The sequence below is a fragment of the Cherax quadricarinatus genome, chromosome 49 (genome assembly GCF_038502225.1).
Source record: "Cherax quadricarinatus isolate ZL_2023a chromosome 49, ASM3850222v1, whole genome shotgun sequence".
Classification (NCBI taxonomy): Eukaryota; Metazoa; Arthropoda; class Malacostraca; order Decapoda; family Parastacidae; genus Cherax; species Cherax quadricarinatus.
In genome coordinates, this window is record NC_091340.1 from 5,631,299 (window position 1) to 5,652,177 (window position 20,879).

The window sequence follows — 20,879 nt, forward strand, 5'->3', positions numbered from 1 at the left end:
TTCCTTTAGCACGCATTTTGTGTGCTATTACGGCATGGTCACACTTGTCGAAGGCTTTTGCAAAGTCTGTATATATTACATCTGCATTCTTTTTGTCTTCTAGTGCATCTAGGACCTTGTCGTAGTGATCCAATAGTTGAGACAGACAGGAGCGACCTGTTCTAAACCCATGTTGCCCTGGGTTGTGTAACTGATGGGTTTCTAGATGGGTGGTGATCTTGCTTCTTAGGACCCTTTCAAAGATTTTTATGATATGGGATGTTAGTGCTATCGGTCTGTAGTTCTTTGCTGTTGCTTTACTGCCCCCTTTGTGGAGTGGGGCTATGTCTGTTGTTTTTAGTAACTGTGGGACGACCCCCGTGTCCATGCTCCCTCTCCATAGGATGGAAAAGGCTCGTGATAGGGGCTTCTTGCAGTTCTTGATGAACACGGAGTTCCATGAGTCTGGCCCTGGGGCAGAGTGCATGGGCATGTCATTTATCGCCTGTTCAAAGTCATTTGGCGTCAGGATAACATCGGATAGGCTTGTGTTAACCAAATTCTGTGACTCTCTCATAAAAAATTCATTTTGATCTTCGACTCTCAGTCTGGTTAGCGGCTTGCTAAAAACTGAGTCATATTGGGACTTGAGTAGCTCACTCATTTCCTTGCTGTCATCTGTGTAGAACCCATCTTGTTTAAGTAGGGCCCAATACTGGACGTTGTTCTCGACTTTGATTTGGCATATGAGAAGAAATACTTTGGGTTTCTTTCGATTTCATTTATGGCTTTTAGTTCTTCCCGCGATTCCTGACTCCTATAAGATTCCTTCAGCTTAAGTTCGATGCTTGCTATTTCTCTGACCAGTGTCTCCCTACGCATTTCAGATATATTAACCTCTTTTAGCCGCTCTGTTATTCTTTTCCGTCACCTGTAAAGGGAGCGCCTGTCTCTTTCTATTTTACATCTACTCCTCCTTTTTCTTAGAGGAATAAGCCTTGTGCATACATCGAGTGCCACCAAGTTAATCTGTTCTAGGCATAAGTTGGGGTCTGTGTTGCTTAGTATATCTTCCCAGCTTATATCGGTTAGGACTTGGTTTACTTTCATCAGAGCTGCCTCCAGGTGTTATTTCAGCAACAATATTATTTGCTATATTCCTCCATTTTAGGTGCCTTAAGTTGAAATCCCCCAGGAGCAAGATGTAGGGTGCAGGAGCTGGAAGATTTTCCAGACAGTGGTCAATTTTTAACAGCTGTTCCTGGAATTGCTGGGATGTTGCATCCGGAGGCTTGTAGACTACCACAATGACTAGGTTTTGGTTCTCGACCTTTACTGCTAAAACTTCCACTACATCATTTGAGGCATTAAGCAGTTCTGTGCAAACAAGTGACTCTGCAATGTACAGGCCAACTCCCCCCCCTTTTTTTTTGCCTGTTCACTCTGTCACATCTGTATAGGTTGTAACTTGGGATCCATATTTCGTTGTCCAAGTGATCCTTTATGTGGGTCTCAGTGAAAGCCGAGAACATTGCCTTTGCCTCTGCAAGCAGTCCACGGATGAAAGGTATTTTGTTGTTTGTTGCTGGCTTTAGACCCTGTATATTTGCAAAGAAGAATGTCATCGGACTGGTGGTATTGTTGATACTGGGGGGGATTTTTTTCCGGCATTAGTATCTGTATCTGTTGGTTTGGAGTGGAGGCCATCGACTGTGGTTCCACTCCAGGAATGACTGGATTTAGTGTACGATTTCTGCCATTTCCTGCCAGTTTTTTTTCCTTCCTGGCACTAAAAAACCTTTCCCTCTTGAGTGGCTGTGGCTACCCAGGTTTTCCCATGGCCTGGATGTTTTGTATCTTTTTGTCCCCTTTAGATGGTGTGCCTGGCAATTTAAGTTATAGCACAGTCTTTCCTGTACTGAAGAGGTACACATTTCAGGGTGACAAAGCTTACAGGAAGGGAGTTTGCATTTTCCTGTTGTCATATGGGCACGGCATTTTCTAGGGTGGTCATAGTTGCACGTCCCGTCTGTTTTTCCAGATTTCCCATGTCTGCAGATACCAAGTGCATAGTATGTGCACAGGCTTGGTTTCCGTTTGCCTTGGGTTTCTGTGACTGTATTCCCTGTTGGTGCATGTTTCCCTGTCTTATTCCTATCCTCCCTAGCTAGGGATTTCGGGGAACTTTTATGGATGCCTTTTAACATTAATAATTTAACAGGAATTTTAATTGATGCTGCTTGTTTAAGTTAATATTTATTTATTTTGTGTTTTATTTATGTTAGTCATTTTTATTGTTTTTTCAGGTTTGTTTTTCTTGTTTGTGTTGCATATATTCATTTTCTGTTGCCAAAATCGTTGCATGATCTACATGGTCAAAGTGCTCTGCAAATATGACAACTACTTATCTAGAAAATAATTGGGTTTGCCACCCTGATTGTGAATTTTAGAGAGAAGACTCCACTGTGTATGTTACGCCGCTTTTCTGTCCTGTCGAAAAAAAAAACTCGTCAGTTTTTGAATATTGAAACTCATCTCCAGCTAACTTTCCCTCCCCCCCCCCCCCCCGAGGCCAGCAGCGAGATGTATCTACATTTTCACCCCTTCACCATAAAAGCAAAACGAAATAAACAGTCCACCAAAGAATAAAATCATAGCTTTACATTGAGGGGCAACAGGCAGTCAGAGTGGGGCGTGAGGCAAAGATGTAAAGTTTGTACCGTGAACTATGGTGTTATGGAGCCATTTTCTGTGGTCATAAACCCCAGGGGCAGCATGCCGGGATAAAAATCTTGACAATTTACAGCCAGTTGAGAGTTTAATGTGGGCGGTGCGGGGTGAGTGTCGGAGCGCGCCACCCATCACGCCGCTCGACCGAGAAATTGTAACTATAAAAATGACACTAACGCAATATTGGCAGGTAGACGAACCTGACGCAGCGCCGCCCTGCCTTCTGCACCAGTCGTGTGGGGGACACCTCTCATACTGCGTGGCCTCTTATACTACCTCTAGTTCCCCAGCACCTTCATTGTGTGCCCTCTTATACTACCTCTAGTCCCCCAGCACCTTCATTGTGTGGCCTCTTATATTATCTCTAGTCCCCACCATCTTTACGACACTCTGCACCATGTATTTTGTGCTGAATCACCATTCAAGCGTTCCTGATGACCCTTGTCATGATGTGGTCTGTCACTGCTCCTGATGTGGTCTCTGGCACCGGCCTTGCAGCCCAGGTTCTCATAGAATCTCCAACACCGGTCCTGGACATGGTCCGTGGCACCGATTCTTATGTAATCTCCAGTTCTGGTCCTCGTGTTATCTCCAGCAAGACAGCAATTGAATGTATGCTGAAAATGGTATAAAATATCGACAAGTTGATGAGTAAGACACTTGTGCAGCAGTACGGTAGTGATTGAATGAATGATGGTGAAGGTGTTTCATCTTGTAGGGTCACACTAAGCGGGAGACTGACATTGTGAATATCTGTGTCGATATATATATATATATATATATATATATATATATATATATATATATATATATATGTATGTATATATATATGTGCACGTGTGCGCGCATGTATGTGTATGTGTGCGCGCGCATATATGTGCATGTGTGCGCGCGCATATATGTACGTGTGTGCACGCGCATATATGTGCGTGTGTGTGTACGTGTGTAGTCATGAAACAAGTGACACCATTCTGAGGCCGCAGACAAGCCTATCCGATGTTATCCTGACGCCAAATGACTTCGAACAGGCGATAAATGACATGCCCATGCACTCTGCCCCAGGGCCAGACTCATGGAACTCTGTGTTCATCAAGAACTGCAAGAAGCCCCTATCACGAGCCTTTTCCATCCTATGGAGAGGGAGCATGGACACGGGGGTCGTCCCACAGTTACTAAAAACAACAGACATAGCCCCACTCCACAAAGGGGGCAGTAAAGCAACAGCAAAGAACTACAGACCAATAGCACTAACATCCCATATCATAAAAATCTTTGAAAGGGTCCTAAGAAGCAAGATCACCACGCATCTAGAAACCCATCAGTTACACAACCCAGGGCAACATGGGTTTAGAACAGGTCGCTCCTGTCTGTCTCAACTATTGGACCACTACGACAAGGTCCTAAATGCACTAGAAGACAAAAAGAATGCAGATGTAATATATACAGACTTTGCAAAAGCCTTCGACAAGTGTGACCATGGCGTAATAGCGCACAAAATGCGTGCTAAAGGAATAACAGGAAAAGTCGGTCGATGGATCTATAATTTCCTCACTAACAGAACACAGAGAGTAGTCGTCAACAGAGTAAAGTCCGAGGCAGCTACGGTGAAAAGCTCTGTTCCACAAGGCACAGTACTCGCTCCCATCTTGTTCCTCATCCTTATATCCGACATAGACAAGGATGTCAGCCACAGCACCGTGTCTTCCTTTGCAGATGACACCCGAATCTGCATGACAGTGTCTTCCATTGCAGACACTGCAAAGCTCCAGGCAGACATCAACCAAATCTTTCAGTGGGCTGCAGAAAACAATATGAAGTTCAACGATGAGAAATTTCAATTACTCAGATATGGTAAACATGAGGAAATTAAATCTTCATCAGAGTACAAAACAAATTCTGGCCACAAAATAGAGCGAAACACCAACGTCAAAGACCTGGGAGTGATCATGTCGGAGGATCTCACCTTCAAGGACCATAACATTGTATCAATCGCATCTGCTAGAAAAATGACAGGATGGATAATGAGAACCTTCAAAACTAGGGAGGCCAAGCCCATGATGACACTCTTCAGGTCACTTGTTCTATCTAGGCTGGAATATTGCTGCACACTAACAGCACCTTTCAAGGCAGGTGAAATTGCCGACCTAGAAAATGTACAGAGAACTTTCACGGCGCGGATAACGGAGATAAAACACCTCAATTATTGGGAGCGCTTGAGGTTCCTAAACCTGTATTCCCTGGAACGCAGGAGGGAGAGATACATGATTATATACACCTGGAAAATCCTAGAGGGACTAGTACCGAACTTGCACACGAAAATCACCCACTACGAAAGCAAAAGACTTGGCAGACGATGCACCATCCCCCCAATGAAAAGCAGGGGTGTCACTAGCACGTTAAGAGACCATACAATAAGTGTCAGGGGCCCGAGACTGTTCAACTGCCTCCCAGCACACATAAGGGGGATTACCAACAGACCCCTGGCAGTCTTCAAGCTGGCACTGGACAAGCACCTAAAGTCAGTTCCGGATCAGCCGGGCTGTGGCTCGTATGTTGGTTTGCGTGCAGCCAGCAGCAACAGCCTGGTTGATCAGGCTCTGATCCACCAGGAGGCCTGGTCTCAGACCGGGCCGCGGGGGCGTTGACCCCCGGAACTCTCTCCAGGTAAACTCCAGGTAAATGACCTCTGTCAGCCCACTCTCCTACGACACCTGACACTGACCTGGCCTACGCATTTGGGACCCAAATCCCTTGACGTCAGACCTTTTTGTCACAACTGCAGAGATGGGAAGCCATCCACTTCCGGCACTTAGATATTTTAGCTGAGAGCCAGATACCTCACAGGCACTCAGCTGCCTGTGTGGCTTTCGCAATACAACTTCGTAACAATAGTCGGTGGTCACCGCTTTTTTTGTCACAATTTAAGTGTGTGGATGAAGACACAATATTCAAAATGAATTTATATTACAACAATTTGGCTCAGGGTTGAGCGAAAGTGTCGTAATATAAATTTATTATTCAATTAACACCTTCCAAATAATAGCGAGTGCACTCGACATGGGAACACCTTCCATCCAGACACTACCCATCTTGGGCCATTATGACGTCGCAGCCAGTACGGCCTTGACGTCGTTTAGAATTTCCTCTCCGAAATGTGGGTTAGTTGTGAACCTGAAGTCATTTCACCCCTTTACTTGTCTGGCCCAGTGTGCAGTGGCTAATTCTGTCTCTTTCTTTGTGATTGAAATCTTTCATGTTTAATAGCTTTATGGTGGTCATAAGAGTTTTCATGGCTTCTGCTGTGGTGCCAGCTATTGCTCTGTGTTTCTGTTGCCTTCGTATTCCTTAAATAGTCTCCTTCTATTGAGTGGTGGGTTGTAAATAATTTCTACGCAATTGGGTTCCCCAGTTCTGATTGTACCCACTATGAAGTCATTTGATTCATCTCAGTTCATCTCATTTCGAAACTCCACTCATTTCTGAGTAATGGTGTCATTTCTGTCCTTTGTTTCGTCTTTCTCTTGGAAATATTACATGTGATCTCATTTTCATGTCCATGAGTGCTATGTTCAGTCTATTCATTTAAATGAGGATTTTTTCGGTGGAGTTGGATGAAGGAGAGAAATGTTGGGAGGGAAAGGAAAAATGATCAAACGTGTGGGAGGTATAGGTGAGAGACGTGAAGCACTGGTCTTGTGTTAGAAAATAGTGGTTGGAGGTTTTGGGGTTCGTGGTGAGAAATTGCTGGTAGTGGATGAGTGGATAGGTTTGGAAGTTTTATAGATGTGGGTTATTGCGGTGGGATGAGTAGTGTGATCTGGAGCGTTGTGTGTGTGTGTGTGTGTGTGTGTGTGTGTGTGTGTGTGTGTGTCTGTGTCTGTCTATGTGTCAGTTCTCAATGTCTGTCGTAAAGTATGGGGCACCTTTTACCTTTGGTAAAGTCTGGCACGGCTGGTCCGCTGACCGCAAGTGCTTTGATATTCTGGCTTCTTTTAGTGCAGTTCGGACTTCCCATAATGTTCTGGATTCTCTACAGGGAGAACTAGGAGTGTAAGTGAAGGACATAGTTTTTTTAATAGGTCAACCTTTAGGTTTCGAAGAGTACTTTCTCGAAGCTCTCTCGGGCCCAAGTCAGGTGTGGTGTGGGAAGGTGCTATGATCTTGTTATTTCTGGATGCTGTTGCTTAGGGCTTCCATCTGGCTGCCGGCGTCTCACCTTCCAGCCTCAGTGTCATCTCTAGTGTTGTGTTTTAACATTTATCTGTGGGTGGAACAGATAAATGTTCTGCGTCCTGGGACTGGTCTCGCAAGTTTATTTAGAATTAGGCAGTATTTTTTGTGGCTCGCTGCAGGATATTCTTCCCATGGCTACTGGAGTGATACTAACCTTAACTACATTAATTGTGCAGTCACAGTCGGTACTTGGTAACTTACCTTCCCTGTTACTTGGGACTTATTATTACTTACAACAATTTTCTTTGTAGTAATATGTGTAACATTTTCATACTGTTGTCTGGGATAAGAAGAGCTCTGTAATTTTGGAATTTTATGACAGTCCAACTGTAGAATACATGTACCTCCCTCTGCCTACCTGGACGGTATTCCGGGATCAATGCCCCCGCGGCCCGGTCCACGACCCGGCCCACGACCAGGCCTCCCGGTGGATCAGGGCCTGATCGACGAGGCTGTTACTACTGGCTGCACGCAATCCAACGTACGAACCACAGACCGGCTGATCCAGCACCAACTTTAGGTATCTGTCCAGCTCCCTCTTGAAGACAACCAGGGGTCTACTGGTAATGCCCCTTATTGCTGGTGGGAGGCTGTTGAACAGTCTTGGGCCCCGGACACTTACTCTGTTTTCTCTTAGAGTACCATTGACGCCCCTACTTTTCGTTGGGGGTATGTTGCATCGTCTGCCAAGTCTTTTGGTTTCGTATGGAGTGATTTCTGTGTGTATATTAGGGACCAGTCCTTCCAGAATCTTCCAGGTGTAGATTATGATACATCTCTTTCGCCTGCGCTCCAGTAAGTACAAGTCAAGTGCTTCCAGGCGTTCCCAGTAGTTAAGGTGTTTGATGGAACTTATACGTGCAGTAAAGGTTCTCTGTACATTCTCTAGATCTGCAATTTCACCTGCTTTGAATGGGGATGTTAATGTACAGCAGTATTCCAGCCTAGAGAGAACAAGTGATTTAAAAAGGATCATCATTGGCTTAGCATCTATTGTCTTGAATGTTCTCATTATCCATCCTATCAGTTTCCTCGCAGATGTGATAGTGGCATTGTTGTGGTGCTTGAAGGTGAGGTCTTCGGACATTACCACACCCAGGTCCTTCACATTACTTTTCCGCTCTAAACGTAGACGTAGACCTAGACGTAGAATAACCATTTTTATAAATCTTGAAGTTTAAATGTTGCAAATCCCCATGGGCACATAATTTTAAATTGTAAATTAACTCTTTTATTATGGTCGGTATACAGGCTCATCATCGAAGTGAGTTATGTACCTCAATGGCCTAGATTATTTTAAGGCAAGTAATAGCACAACACATGCATCGTTGTACTGATGACTAAATACCCTCTCGTTTGAGGTATGCTGGTCACTTTCTAGCTGTGCTGCTTGTAGCTAACAAATGGGGTCAGAAAAGATGCACTCATATGTCAAAGCGACCAACTAGAGACACTTGTTTATATAGAACGTGTAGGGAATGAAGAAACTGCTGTGTATAGAGCTGTGCTTCATGGACTTCCACAGACTGCAGCAGGTCTAGGAACATGACCATTGCCTATATATGTGTGTGAATATGTTAGAACAGTGGAAAGCGAAACAAATGGACTAGTGTATGAATACTTTTGTATGGATCAGTGCGCGTGAAAAAATATAATGGTGACACATGTAGTTTGACTGTTTTGATTTATAATAAGACTTAACTAAAAAGACATTGGGCATGCAGTGAAAGTTCTAGCCCATTGTTCTTGTGTGGAAATAAAAAAAATCGGGAAAACGAGAGAGAAAAAAAAGTGAAAAAAATATGCAGAATGTTTTAATATGTGGCGTTGATTCCCATGACCCCCGTCATGGGGTCAACGACCTTCAAAACTACCTTCAGCTTCACGCCTTCATAACTCGGTAAGTACTGAACCAACTTTCGTTGTTTTGGCTTTATTACCACCACAGAAATGAGCTTTTATTTTTTTGTTGTTGAATTTGCGACATTGATGGAGGCTTAAATTTTCAGACTCGAAATAGTCAGAGTTAAACAATAGTTACTGATCATTAAAAGCCAATTTGGTTACAGCAATGAGACTATAGAGTCCATTTCTAAACAATGACATCGTCAGAGGTTTCTGTCTCCAGTTTATGGTGGTGACTGAATCTTCTGCTCCTTTGAATATTTTATTGAAAAGCATAGCTAAGAATAAGAATATTTCTGAGACACAAACGAAGAAGTTACAGTGATTGAGTTTACAGTATATTTGATTACTGGTATGATACGAGAAGCTATGCTGACTGGGAGGTATACTATTACACTCTCAAAAGAAATAAAAACAACAGTATTACGCCAACAGATTCAATCAAATTCGGAATTCAGACAAGACCTGGAAAGCACTTTTACATTTTTTATTAACACTCCGGCTGTCTCTCACCCAGGTAGAGTGACGGGGCAAAAAGATAACACCTTCACCGTCACTTATTCAATCACTGTCTTGCCAAAGTTCGTCGACATTACTGCTCAGATGACTCTGTAAATCGCAACATCTCGAGGCCTAGTCTCAGTCCAGGCCGCGGGGGCGTTGACCCCCGAAACCCTCTCCAGGTATCCCCACCCGTCCTTCAGAGTGCAGGCACTGTATATCCACCTCCAGGAATCAAGTTCAGTAACTGGTTACCCCTGAATCCCTTCATAAATGTTATTCTGCTCACTCAAACAGCACGTGAAATCGTAAGACACTCGCCTCCACTTACTCCTAACACGCTCAAACAAGCCTGTTGGATATTTAAGCCCGTAGCACTCGAAACCTCCTTTACCACCTCCTCCCTCCAGCCTTTTCCCTACTCCTCCATCCCTCCACCCTTGATGTATTTTATGTTTTTTTTTTATTAACACATAGGCCATCTCCCACCAAGGCAGGGTGACCAGAAGAAGAAGAAACACTTTCATCATCATTCACTTCATCACTGCCTTGCCATAGGTATGCCTAAACTATGGTTAAGAAACGGCAACATAACACACCTCAGGTCATCCTGTTTTGTTTCATCCTCTCTGAATATCCAAACTACCTCAACAACCTCTCCTCAGCCCTCTGAATAATACTTTGGGTAACTCCATACCTTTTAATATTCAAACTCCGAATTCTCTGCATAACATTTAAATCACACATTCCCCCTCAGACATGACATCTCCACTGCCTCCAGCCTCCTCCTCACTGTGCAACATTCAAAACACATGCTTCACACCCATACAACAGTGTTGGTACCACTGTACTTTTGTATATTCCCTTTGTTTCCTCTGTGGATAAAATTCTGTCTCCACAGATGGCTCAGTGCACCACTCACTTTTTTTCCCATTGGTCATCTCTCATAGAACCATCCATCGAGAAGTTGTGTGTGTGTGTGTGTGTGTGTGTGGTTGTGTGTGTGTGTGTGTGTGTGTGTGTGTGTGTGTGTGTGTTACCATTTGTGTGTGTGTGTGTACGTACATGTGTATGAGCGCGACTTAGCTAGCCTGTGTGTTTGTAAATATATAATAATGTTTGCTACCTCTAAACTGAAAGAAAGAAACCTGGAGTTGATATAATGAAGAGCATAGAGGACAAGGCAGAATACTTAGATATTAATGAACAAACAAACGCCCTAACAAGTACACTACCACTCCCTGCAACACTGTACAACACAACCACTCTCCCCGCAACACTGTACAACACTACCACTCTCCTCGCAACACTGTACAACACTACCACTCTCTCCGAAACACTGTACAACACAATCACTCTCCCCGCAACAATGTACAACACAACCATTCTCCCTGCAACACTGTACAACACAACTGCTCTTCCCAAAGACCTGCTTGCATTTAAAGCCCTCTCTCACACTTCTAAATAACCCAGAATTTGGTAGTTTTTCATAAATTTCCTCGTGCGACGAAAATGATTGAATTAAAGCTACTCAATTTCTGCAACTGAATCTGTTAGTCACCACTGTGTCCACCCATCAGTTCAAGTTCATGATAATCACCATTCTATCTTCCTTTGATCGGCGTCACCAGGGACAACGTCCGTACTTTAATGTCATCAACCAGTATAATTGTACTGTGTAATGTGAAGGTCGGATCGGTTGTTCTACCTATCAACAGTAGTGTGCTTATTAATTGGGACGTATCTGGAAAATTAAGGTTTATTTGAAAAATACACGGTCATGATATGACAGATAATTGATTTAATAAGAGAGATGACTATTCTCTGCTTTTATAAGAATTGCTACACGCTTTGGCAAAGAATCAACCAATGTTTTACACATTTTGGCAAGTTCTTCGTCGTGGTACCAGATCCTAATAATAGCAGCAGTTAGCTTCTCCATAGTTGAACAGTCCTGTTTCGCGATCCTGCGTTTGGTTATTGCCCATGGATTGAGGTCAGGAGAGTTTCAGAGCCAATTTAGGACGCTTAGCTCACTCTCTTCGAAGACTGTCAGCATTTTTCTGGAAGCGTGGCATGGAGCAAGAGCCTGATGAAAAATGCCTTCTCCATCAGGAAAGTCTGTCCATAATGGGAAGCAAATGAGCTGCCAGGATTGCCTTGTATTTGGTCACTGTTCATCGTTCCCTAAACAATAACAAGCCGTCCCGGGCTTTATCAATAAAATTACCCCTAAATATCGTAGGTGGTTGTTTTGGCTCTTGATGAATGTGTCCATTCCGAAGAGGTTTGCCTTTGCTCCGTCTCAGTACCACTGATCTGTGCCCACGTACTTCAAAATACGCCACATCTGAAAATACAAATTTTCTCCATTCATTTGTCGTCCATCCCTTATGATCAAGTGTCCACTGCAGCCGTTTTTTCTTCATAGCAGCAGTCAGTAATTGTTTCTTTGCCGGCTTTCTCGCAGTTCTGCCAACTTCAAAGGGCCTTCGTCGAACAGTTGAAGAATCAATATTTACGCCAGCTGAAGCCAAATCTCTCTGTTGATCTTTGCTTGTTTTCTTGGTATCCTTAGCACTGTTATCATAACCTTGTCATCGTGAGGTGTTGTCTTGCGTTTTCTTCATCATCTTCCTCGATGCAATGCTCCACAATCACCAGTGTCGTCAGCTTTCTTCAGAATCCGAACTACAGTTGACTTTGCAAGGCTCGAATTTTCGGCGATCTGTGTGATAGTCAAATCAGTATGTCTTCTAATACTTGCACGCTTCCTAGATTTAACACCCATCTTAAATTTCAGCAGTAATTTGGTGAAACCACATTCACTCACGGAGCACACTTGAAATAATAGCCTTACAGAACAATCGCTGATGTAGCACTGACGAAAGTCGCAGGGTAACACCGCAGCTGAAGTTGGTAGCAAGCTCTTCTGAAAAGAAAAGAACCCAAACTACGTTAAGCTGGAGACTAAGACATATGAGATAATCACAAACTTTACTCCTGTCTCAGTTAATTTGCTCATTATTGTAAGCAATATACATAACCTGAGGACCCAGCTGTAGGTACTAATGTATGTGGTAGCGGTAGTTCTAATGGTGTTCAAAGTCAAACCTGAAGGATTTAAAACCCGAGGAATAATTACGTAATCCAAGTCTAAGCCTCAGTCCGGCTTAGACTTACCGGAGACGAAGCTCTCCTGAAGGAAAGTGTCGAGGACCCACAGTGAAGCGCAGCCCGAGGCGTGAGGTTTCTAGTCCGTCTGAGTCGTTGACAGGGGTGTATTCCACTAGATTCTCACTCTCGGCCTGTAGGTAGTGACACAAAGAATTAATCATTTCTTCTGGGAAGGGAATAGAGAAAAGGCGAGGGACGTGTGCAGGAAAATAGAACATGAACCAAACGCAACAAATTACTGTAGGAACAATATAGAACACGAATGAAGATCCTATGATCAATAAAGAACAATGGAACTATAAATTAATTACCCATTTAAAATGGAATCTAATACTTCCAATCGAAATATCGTAAGCTAAAGTTGAGACTATATTCTTTTAAAATTTCGGGTCCAAATATGTACAATATTAGTTTTGTATAAAAGCTAATTAATATACTACGCAAATTATATTTCCCATCAGTTTCTGAAAAATGAAACCCAAGTTTCGGGAATATATATCAGTCAACACGGACCCGGGAAGATGGGGCAACACAGGCGGCTGACATCTGACAGACAATAACTGTCAGATTCTGAACAAACAAGAGTATGTTGCAAAGTAGAAGGGGAAGATGAAATGCATGCGAGTCTGCAGTGTCAGGCAGAGAGAAGTCTGTCTCGCATCCAATCCCTCTTCACCACATGCCATTTATAATGTCAGAGATGGTGTTGCTGACAAGAAGTATTCTTTGAACCAGTAACCCTTCGAGAAAATCGATACCTACTAAGGCTTTTAATCCAAAAAGTTGGAGAAGTCCTATCCTTCTTCATTCAAGCTTGTTTACTTTGGTCTACAACAAAAATGTTTAAAGCCACTCGTTTTATATCAATTTTGGATCATGAATATGGAAATGATGCTTTAAAATTGCAAATTGGCTCTTATTTATAAGAGCCAATTTGCAATTTATTTATGGACTCAGACCTGGGAATGGAGGAGGGTAAATAAATTGTACAGGTTAAAGGCTCTTGATCCAAATACACAATATGCCATTGTAGGAAGTTAATTGTTCTCATGGTCATACTTGTTTTCATGACCACAAAAACCATCAAGTGGAATACTTTTTTTCCGATGTACAAAATTATTCCAAATGTGTAGGTAAGCGTTACCTTTAATGCCCTAGACACTGAAAGACTACTGTTTGGGTAAAGCTTTCATATGCATCTGAGATTTATTCACACTTCTAAAGAGAAACCCCATAAGCAGTATATATATATATATATATATATATAATCCAAAAAGTTGGAGAAGTCCTATCCTTCTTCATTCAAGCCTGTTTATAATATATATATATATATATATATATTATATATATATTTTATATATATATATATATATATATATATATATAATATATATATGCCGAATAGGTAAAATTGGTCAATTACCAAGAACTCGTTTAAAATTGTCATTTCTAACACTTTTTCTTATACGTTTAAAGATATATTTTTTTTCATTTATGTTCATGTAAAAATTAATAATTTTGTAGCAAAAGAACCATAGAAAACTTGCCTAACCTTATTATAACCAGCGCAATTTAATTTAGCCTAATCCCGCTAAATATATTTTAGATAGGCTTACAATAACTTAATAACAAACAGAATGAAATATATTTTTTTCGTTAGGTTCAGAATGATTTTTGCGAAATATTGCATACACAAATTTTCGCTTGCCTTATTCGACAAGAAGAACGTTGCTATTTAAGGCAAAATCGCAAGTTTTTCTTATCACGACATACATAATATAATTATATATTGCATCTAAAATTAAACTGAAGAAAAAAATTTTGTCAAAAAGATCGAATTGAATGGTAATTAAATTTTATTTAAATTTTCAACAGTGCCAAATATTTCTCAGTATTGTGATGAACAAGCACAGAATAGGGATAAAAACAGATTGAATGTTTAGAAAATTTGATTTTCTGATTAAGCTGATACACACTCGCGATCAGCGAAGAGGCTGGGCCAGGAGCTGTGACTCGACTCCTGCAACCACAAATGGGTAAGTACTCTCTCTCTCTCTCTCTCTCTCTCCGGTGGATCAAAGAGTATCTTTCAGGAAAGAAATGTCAGAATGGGAAAGAGTAACTAGTGGGGTTCCGTAAGGATCGGTATTAGGACCAGTACTGTTTCTGGTTTATGTAAATGACATTCCAGACTGAATTGATTCAGATATATGTCTCTTTGATGGTGATATAAAATTAATAAGGACAGGCAAAGGCCCCATAAGAATTGGGACAAATTGCAAGAGTGGTCCGATAATGTGTTTCTTGAATTCATCCCCAGAAAGTGCAACGTAATGAAGACTGGTGAAGGAGCAAGGAGACCGGAAACGAGGTACAAATTAGAGGGAGTTGTCAGATGCTGACTTCACTCAAAGATAAGGACCTAGGAGTGAGCATAGACTCACATCAGTCTGATAACCTCTGCAGCTAATGCTTGTCTGGCAAGTCTATGAGTAGCCTTCAGAAACCTTAAGAAAAAGTTATTCCGGGGCTTTATTAGAAAACATGTCAGGCCCATCTTGGAGTATGCAACACCAGTATGGAGCCCGTACCTGAAAAGTATGTTTTGAAACCAGAGAAAGTGCAGAAGAATGTATCAAGGCTTGTTCCTGAACTAAGAGGCATGATCTACGAGAAGAGGCTAATGGAACTGGACCTAATGACATTAAAGGATAGAAGAACTAGGGGAGGAAAGGGCATGATAACACACAAAATACTCAGGGGAATTGATAAGGTAGACTGGGATAAGCTGTTTGAGAAGGGAGAAATAGGAACTCTGGGACGCATCTGAAAGTTAGACACAGGGATGTTAGGAAATATTTTGTTTCAGTCTCAGTGTGGTCAGGAAGTGGAATGAATTTGGTGGAGGCAGGCGCCATACATAGTTTTCAGAGCATGTATGATAGGAGCCACGAGGCTAAGAGGGAATGATAAAATTGGCAGGATCTGAGAATCGACCCCTGCAACCACAATTAAGTGAATGCCCCAACTGCACACACACATTTACAATATTTAATGTGAGTGTTTTTCTCTGTATTTATCTGTCAACCATCCTTCCTTCGGAGTATCTTGTACATGACAATCATATATTCCCCTGGCTTTCCTCTCTCGTCCCTATTGCTTGCACAATGTGCAGTATACACTCGCAGTACCTGCTGCTTTTTCTCCCTCACACTGTCATACACAATCTTGCTGGGCCCGTCCCTCCCAGCGTGTTATGCTCTCGCTCTCTTCACTCCACAATATTGTGTGGTGGGAAGCGATGCTCAGCGGATGATGTGGACCGCAGTTTACGGCCTCCCACCCTCTGGTGCAGGAAGAAAACGTCTTCTGAAAATTTATATTCCTGGAACCATGTAGGTAATGAAGCGATGATCCCAGTGCGGTTGTCTTCCTACAGAATGATGCTTGTATGTTTTTGCTCCCAAATGATGTCTGTATGTTTCTGCACCACCACAGTGATGCTTTGTATATTACTGTACTACAGTGATACCTCTACGTTAGTACACCACAATGATGCCTGCATGTTACTGCACCACAATGATGCCTGTATGTTACTGCACCACAGTAATGTCTGTATGTTACTACACTACAGTGATACGTATATGTTAATACACGACAGGGATTCCTGTTCTACCCATAGCTCCATCCAAGGAGTCAATTTACTGAAGGAAGAAGTATTAAGGAATTTGAGGACGGGGTAAGGAGAGCTGGAGGCTGGAGGGCTATCTTAAGGAAAAGTTAGGAGATATAAAGTATCCCTTCATGTGAGAGCTTGGAGTAGGATCTTAGCGGACGAGCTGGGAGAGAAGCGTCCCCCACTGACCCATCACCAAGGGGTAAGGGGTCTGAGGATAAGCTTCTCTACTGGAGTGAAACCTTTGATACTCCCGTAGCTGATGAACAGTGGTATACTTGATCATATCCTCATTGCCCTGCTAAAGTCTTCTAGCTCAGGCTGACGCTGCTGAAGCCTCCCAGCTCAGGCTGACGCTGCTGAAGCCTCCCAGCTCAGGCTGACGCTGCTGAAGCCTCCCAGCTCAGGCTGACGCTGCTGAAGCCTCCCAGCTCAGGCTGACGCTGCTGAAGTCTCCCAGCTCAGGCTGACGCTACCGAAGTCTCCCAGCTCAGGCTGACGCTACTGAAGTCTCCCAGCTCAGGCTGACGCTACCGAAGTCTCCCAGCTCAGGCTGACGCTGCTGAAGCCTCCCAGCTCAGGCTGACGCTGCTGAAGTCTCCCAGCTCAGGCTGACGCTGCTGAAGTCTCCCAGCTCAGGCTGACGCTGCCGAAGTCTCCAAGCTCTGGCTGAGGCTGCTGAAGGCTCGCAGCTCAGGCTGAGGCTGCTGAAGTCTCCCAGCTCAGGCAGACGCTGCGGAAGTCTCCCAGCTCAGGCTGACGCTTCTGAAGTCTCCCAGCTCAGGCTGACGCTGCTGAAGTCTCCCAGCTCAGGCTGACGCTACCGAAGTCTCCCAGCTCAGGCTGACGCTGCTGAAGTCTCCCAGCTCAGGCTGACGCTACCGAAGTCTCCCAGCTCAGGCTGATGCTGCTGAAGTCTCCCAGCTCAGGCAGACGCTGCTGAAGTCTCCCAGCTCAGGCTGATGCTGCTGAAGTCTCCCAGCTCAGGCTGATGCTGCTGAAGTCTCCCAGCTCAGGCAGACGCTGCTGAAGTCTCCCAGCTCAGGCAGACGCTGCTGAAGTCTCCCAGCTCAGGCTGACGCTGCTGAAGTCTCCCAGCTCAGGCTGACGCTGCTGAAGTCTCCCAGCTCAGGCTGACGCTGCTGAAGTCTCCCAGCTCAGGCTGACGCTGCTGAAGTCTCCCAGCTCAGGCTGACGCTGCTGAAGTCTCCCAGCTCAGGCTGACGCTGCTGAAGTCTCCCAGCTCAGGCTGACGCTGCTAAAGCCTCCCAGCTCAGGCTGATGCTGCTGAAGTCTCCCAGCTCAGGCTGACAGATTTCAACATTATATATGTGATCCATCCTGCGTGACGGAGTATTATTGGGAAACATAGCTGGCTTTTGCTCTCTCTATCTAGATGATAGCAGCACACTGCTGATGAGTCCAGTTGGGTGGAGTGGAGGGTGGTAGTGTGTGTGTGTTGGGTGGAGTGGAGGGGGGTAGTGTGTGTGTTGGGTGGAGTGGAGGGTGGTAGTGTGTGTGTTGGGTGGAATGGAGGGTGGTAGTGTGTGTGTTGGGTGGAATGGAGGGTGGTAGTGTGTGTGTGTTGGGTGGAGTGGAGGGGGGTAGTGTGTGTGTTGGGTGGAGTGGAGGGTGGTAGTGTGTGTGTTGGGTGGAATGGAGGGTGGTAGTGTGTGTGTTGGGTGGAATGGAGGGTGGTAGTGTGTGTGTTGGGTGGAATGGAGGGTGGTAGTGTGTCTGTTGGGTGGAGTGGAGGGTGGTGGTGTGTGTGTTGGGTGGATTGGTGGGTGGTAGTGTGTGTGTGGGGTGGTGTGGTGGGTGGTAGTGTGTGTGTTGGGTGGAGTGGAGGGTGGTAGTGTGTGTGTGTTGGGTGGAGTGGAGGGTGGTAGTGTGTGTGTGTTGAGTGGAGTGGAGGGTGGTGGAGAGTGTTGGGTGAAGTGGAGGGTGGTGGAGAGTGCTGGGTGGAGTGGAGGGTGGTAGTGTGTGTGTGTTGGGTGGAGTGGAGGGTGGTAGTGTGTGTGTGTGTTGGGTGGAGTGGAGGGTGGTAGTGTGTGTGTGTGTTGGGTGGAGTGGAGGGTGGTAGTGTGTGTGTGTGTTGGGTGGAGTGGAGGGTGGTAGTGTGTGTGTGTGTTGGGTGGAGTGGAGGGTGGTAGTGTGTGTGTGTTGAGTGGAGTGGAGGGTGGTGGAGAGTGTTGGGTGAAGTGGAGGGTGGTGGAGAGTGTTGGGTGAAGTGGAGGGTGGTGGAGAGTGCTGGGTGGAGTGGAGGGTGGTAGTGTGTGTGTGTTGGGTGGAGTGGAGGGTGGTAGTGTGTGTGTGTGTTGGGTGGAGTGGAGGGTGGTAGTGTGTGTGTTGGGTGGAGTGGAGGGTGGTAGTGTGTGTGTGTTGGGTGGAGTGGAGGGTGGTAGTGTGTGTGTGTTGAGTGGAGTGGAGGGTGGTGGAGAGTGTTGGGTGAAGTGGAGGGTGGTGGAGAGTGCTGGGTGGAGTGGAGGGTGGTAGTGTGTGTGTGTTGGGTGGAGTGGAGGGTGGTAGTGTGTGTGTGTGTTGGGTGGAGTGGAGGGTGGTAGTGTGTGTGTGTTGGGTGGAGTGGAGGGTGGTAGTGTGTGTGTGTGTTGGGTGGAGTGGATGGTGGTAGTGTGTGTGTGTGTTGGGTGGAGTGGAGGGTGGTAGTGTGTGTGTGTTGAGTGGAGTGGAGGGTGGTGGAGAGTGTTGGGTGGAGTGGAGGGTGGTAGAGAGTGTTGGGTGAAGTGGAGGGTGGTGGAGAGTGCTGGGTGGAGTGGAGGGTGGTAGTGTGTGTGTGTTGGGTGGAGTGGAGGGTGGTAGTGTGTGTGTGTGTGTGGGGTGGAGTGGAGTGTGTTAGTGTGTGTGGGTGGGTGGAGTGGAGGGTGGTAGTGTGTGTGTTGGGTGGAGTGGAGGGTGGTAGTGTGTGTGTTGGGTGGAGTGGAGGGTGGTAGTGTGTGTGTTGGGTGGAGTGGAGGGTGGTAGTGTGTGTGTTGGGTGGAGTGGAGGGTGGTAGTGTGTGTGTTGGGTGGAGTGGAGGGTGGTAGTGTGTGTGTGTTGGGGGTGGAGTGGAGGGTGGTAGTGTGTGTGTTGGGTGGAGTGGAGGGTGGTAGTGTGTGTGTTGGAGTGGAGGGTGGAGGGTGTGTTGGGTGGAGTGGAGGGTGTGTGTGTGTGTTGGGTGGAGTGGAGGGTGGTAGTGTGTGTGTGTTGGGTGGAGTGGAGGGTGGTAGTGTGTGTGTGGGTGGAGTGGAGGGTGGTAGTGTGTGTGTGTTGGGTGGAGTGGAGGGTGGTAGTGGAGGGAGGGTGGTAGTGTGTGTGTTGGGTGGAGTGGAGGGTGGTAGTGTGTGTGTGTTGGGTGGAGTGGAGGGTGGTAGTGTGTGTGTGTTGGGTGGAGTGGAGGGTGGTAGTGTGTGTGTGTGTTGGGTGGAGTGGAGGGTGGTAGTGTGTGTGTGTGTTGGGTGGAGTGGAGGGTGGTAGTGTGTGTGTGTTGGGTGGAGTTGAGGGTGGTAGTGTGTGTGTGTTGGGTGGAGTGGAGGGTGGTGGAGAGTGTTGGGTGTGAGTGGAGGGTGGTAGTGTGTGGAGAGTGCTGGGTGGTGTGGAGAGTGCTGGGTGGAGTGGAGAGTGCTGGGTGGAGTGGAGGGTGGGTGGGTGGAGGGTGGTGGGTGGAGTGGTGGTGGGTGGAGAGGGTGGTGGAGAGTGTTGGGTGGAGTGGAGGATGGTGGAGAGTGTTGGGTGGAGTGGAGGGTGGTGGAGAGTGTTGGGTGGAGTGGAGGATGGTGGAGAGTGTTGGGTGGAGTGGAGGGTGGTGGAGTGTGTTGGGTGGAGTGGAGAGTGCTGGGTGGAGTGGAGGGTGGTGGAGAGTGTTGGGTGGAGTGGAGAGGGCTGGGTGGAGTGGAGGGTGGTGGAGAGTGTTGGGTGGAGTGGAGGGTGGTGGAGAGTGCTGGGTGGAGTGGAGAGTGCTGGGTGGAGTGGAGGGTGGTGGAGAGTGTTGGGTGGAGTGGAGGGTGGTGGAGAGTGCTGGGTGGAGTGGAGAGTGCTGGGTGGAGTGGAGGGTGGTGGAGAGTGTTGGGTGGAGTGGAGGATGGTGGAGAGTGTTGGGTGGAGTGGAGGGTGGTGGAGTGTGTTGGGTGGAGTGGAGAGTGCTGGGTGGAGTGGAGGGTGGTGGAGTGTGTTGGGTGGAGTGGAGAGTGCTGGGTGGAGTGGAGGGTGGTGGAGAGTGTTGGGTGGAGTGGAGGTTGGTGGAGAGTGCTGGGTGGAGTGGAGGGTGGTGGAGAGTGTTGGGTGGAGTGGAGGGTGGTGGAGAGTGTTGGGTGGAGTGGAGGGTGGTGGAGAGTGTTGGGTGGAGTGGAGGGTGGTGGAGAGTGTTGGGTGGAGTGGAGGGTGGTGGAGAGTGTTGGGTGGAGTGGAGGGTGGTGGAGAGTGTTGGGTGGAGTGGAGAGTGCTGGGTGGAGTGGAGGGTGGTGGAGAGTGTTGGGTGGAGTGGAGGGTGGTGGAGAGTGCTGGGTGGAGTGGAGAGTGTTGGGTGGAGTGGAGGGTGGTGGAGAGTGTTGGGTGGAGTGGAGGATGGTGGAGAGTGTTGGGTGGAGTGGAGGGTGGTGGAGTGTGTTGGGTGGAGTGGAGAGTGCTGGGTGGAGAGTGGTGGAGTGTGTTGGGTGGAGTGGGGGGAGTGGAGGGTGGTGGA

At 46.0% G+C, this 20,879-nt stretch overlaps 1 protein-coding gene and 1 long non-coding RNA gene across 3 annotated transcripts in view; one reads left to right on the forward strand and one right to left on the reverse strand.

Moving 5' to 3' along the window:
• Positions 1-20,879, forward strand: part of LOC138854089 (uncharacterized) — a 119,806-nt gene that overhangs the window by 34,617 nt on the left and 64,310 nt on the right. The window lies entirely within an intron of this gene.
• The window catches only part of LOC128696948 (uncharacterized), an 86,034-nt gene that overhangs the window by 4,991 nt on the left and 60,164 nt on the right, over positions 1-20,879 (reverse strand). The window contains exon 5 of the mRNA XM_070095330.1: positions 12,532-12,656. Coding sequence (XP_069951431.1) covers positions 12,532-12,656 — 125 coding nt within the window. The remainder of the gene's footprint in view (positions 1-12,531; positions 12,657-20,879) is intronic.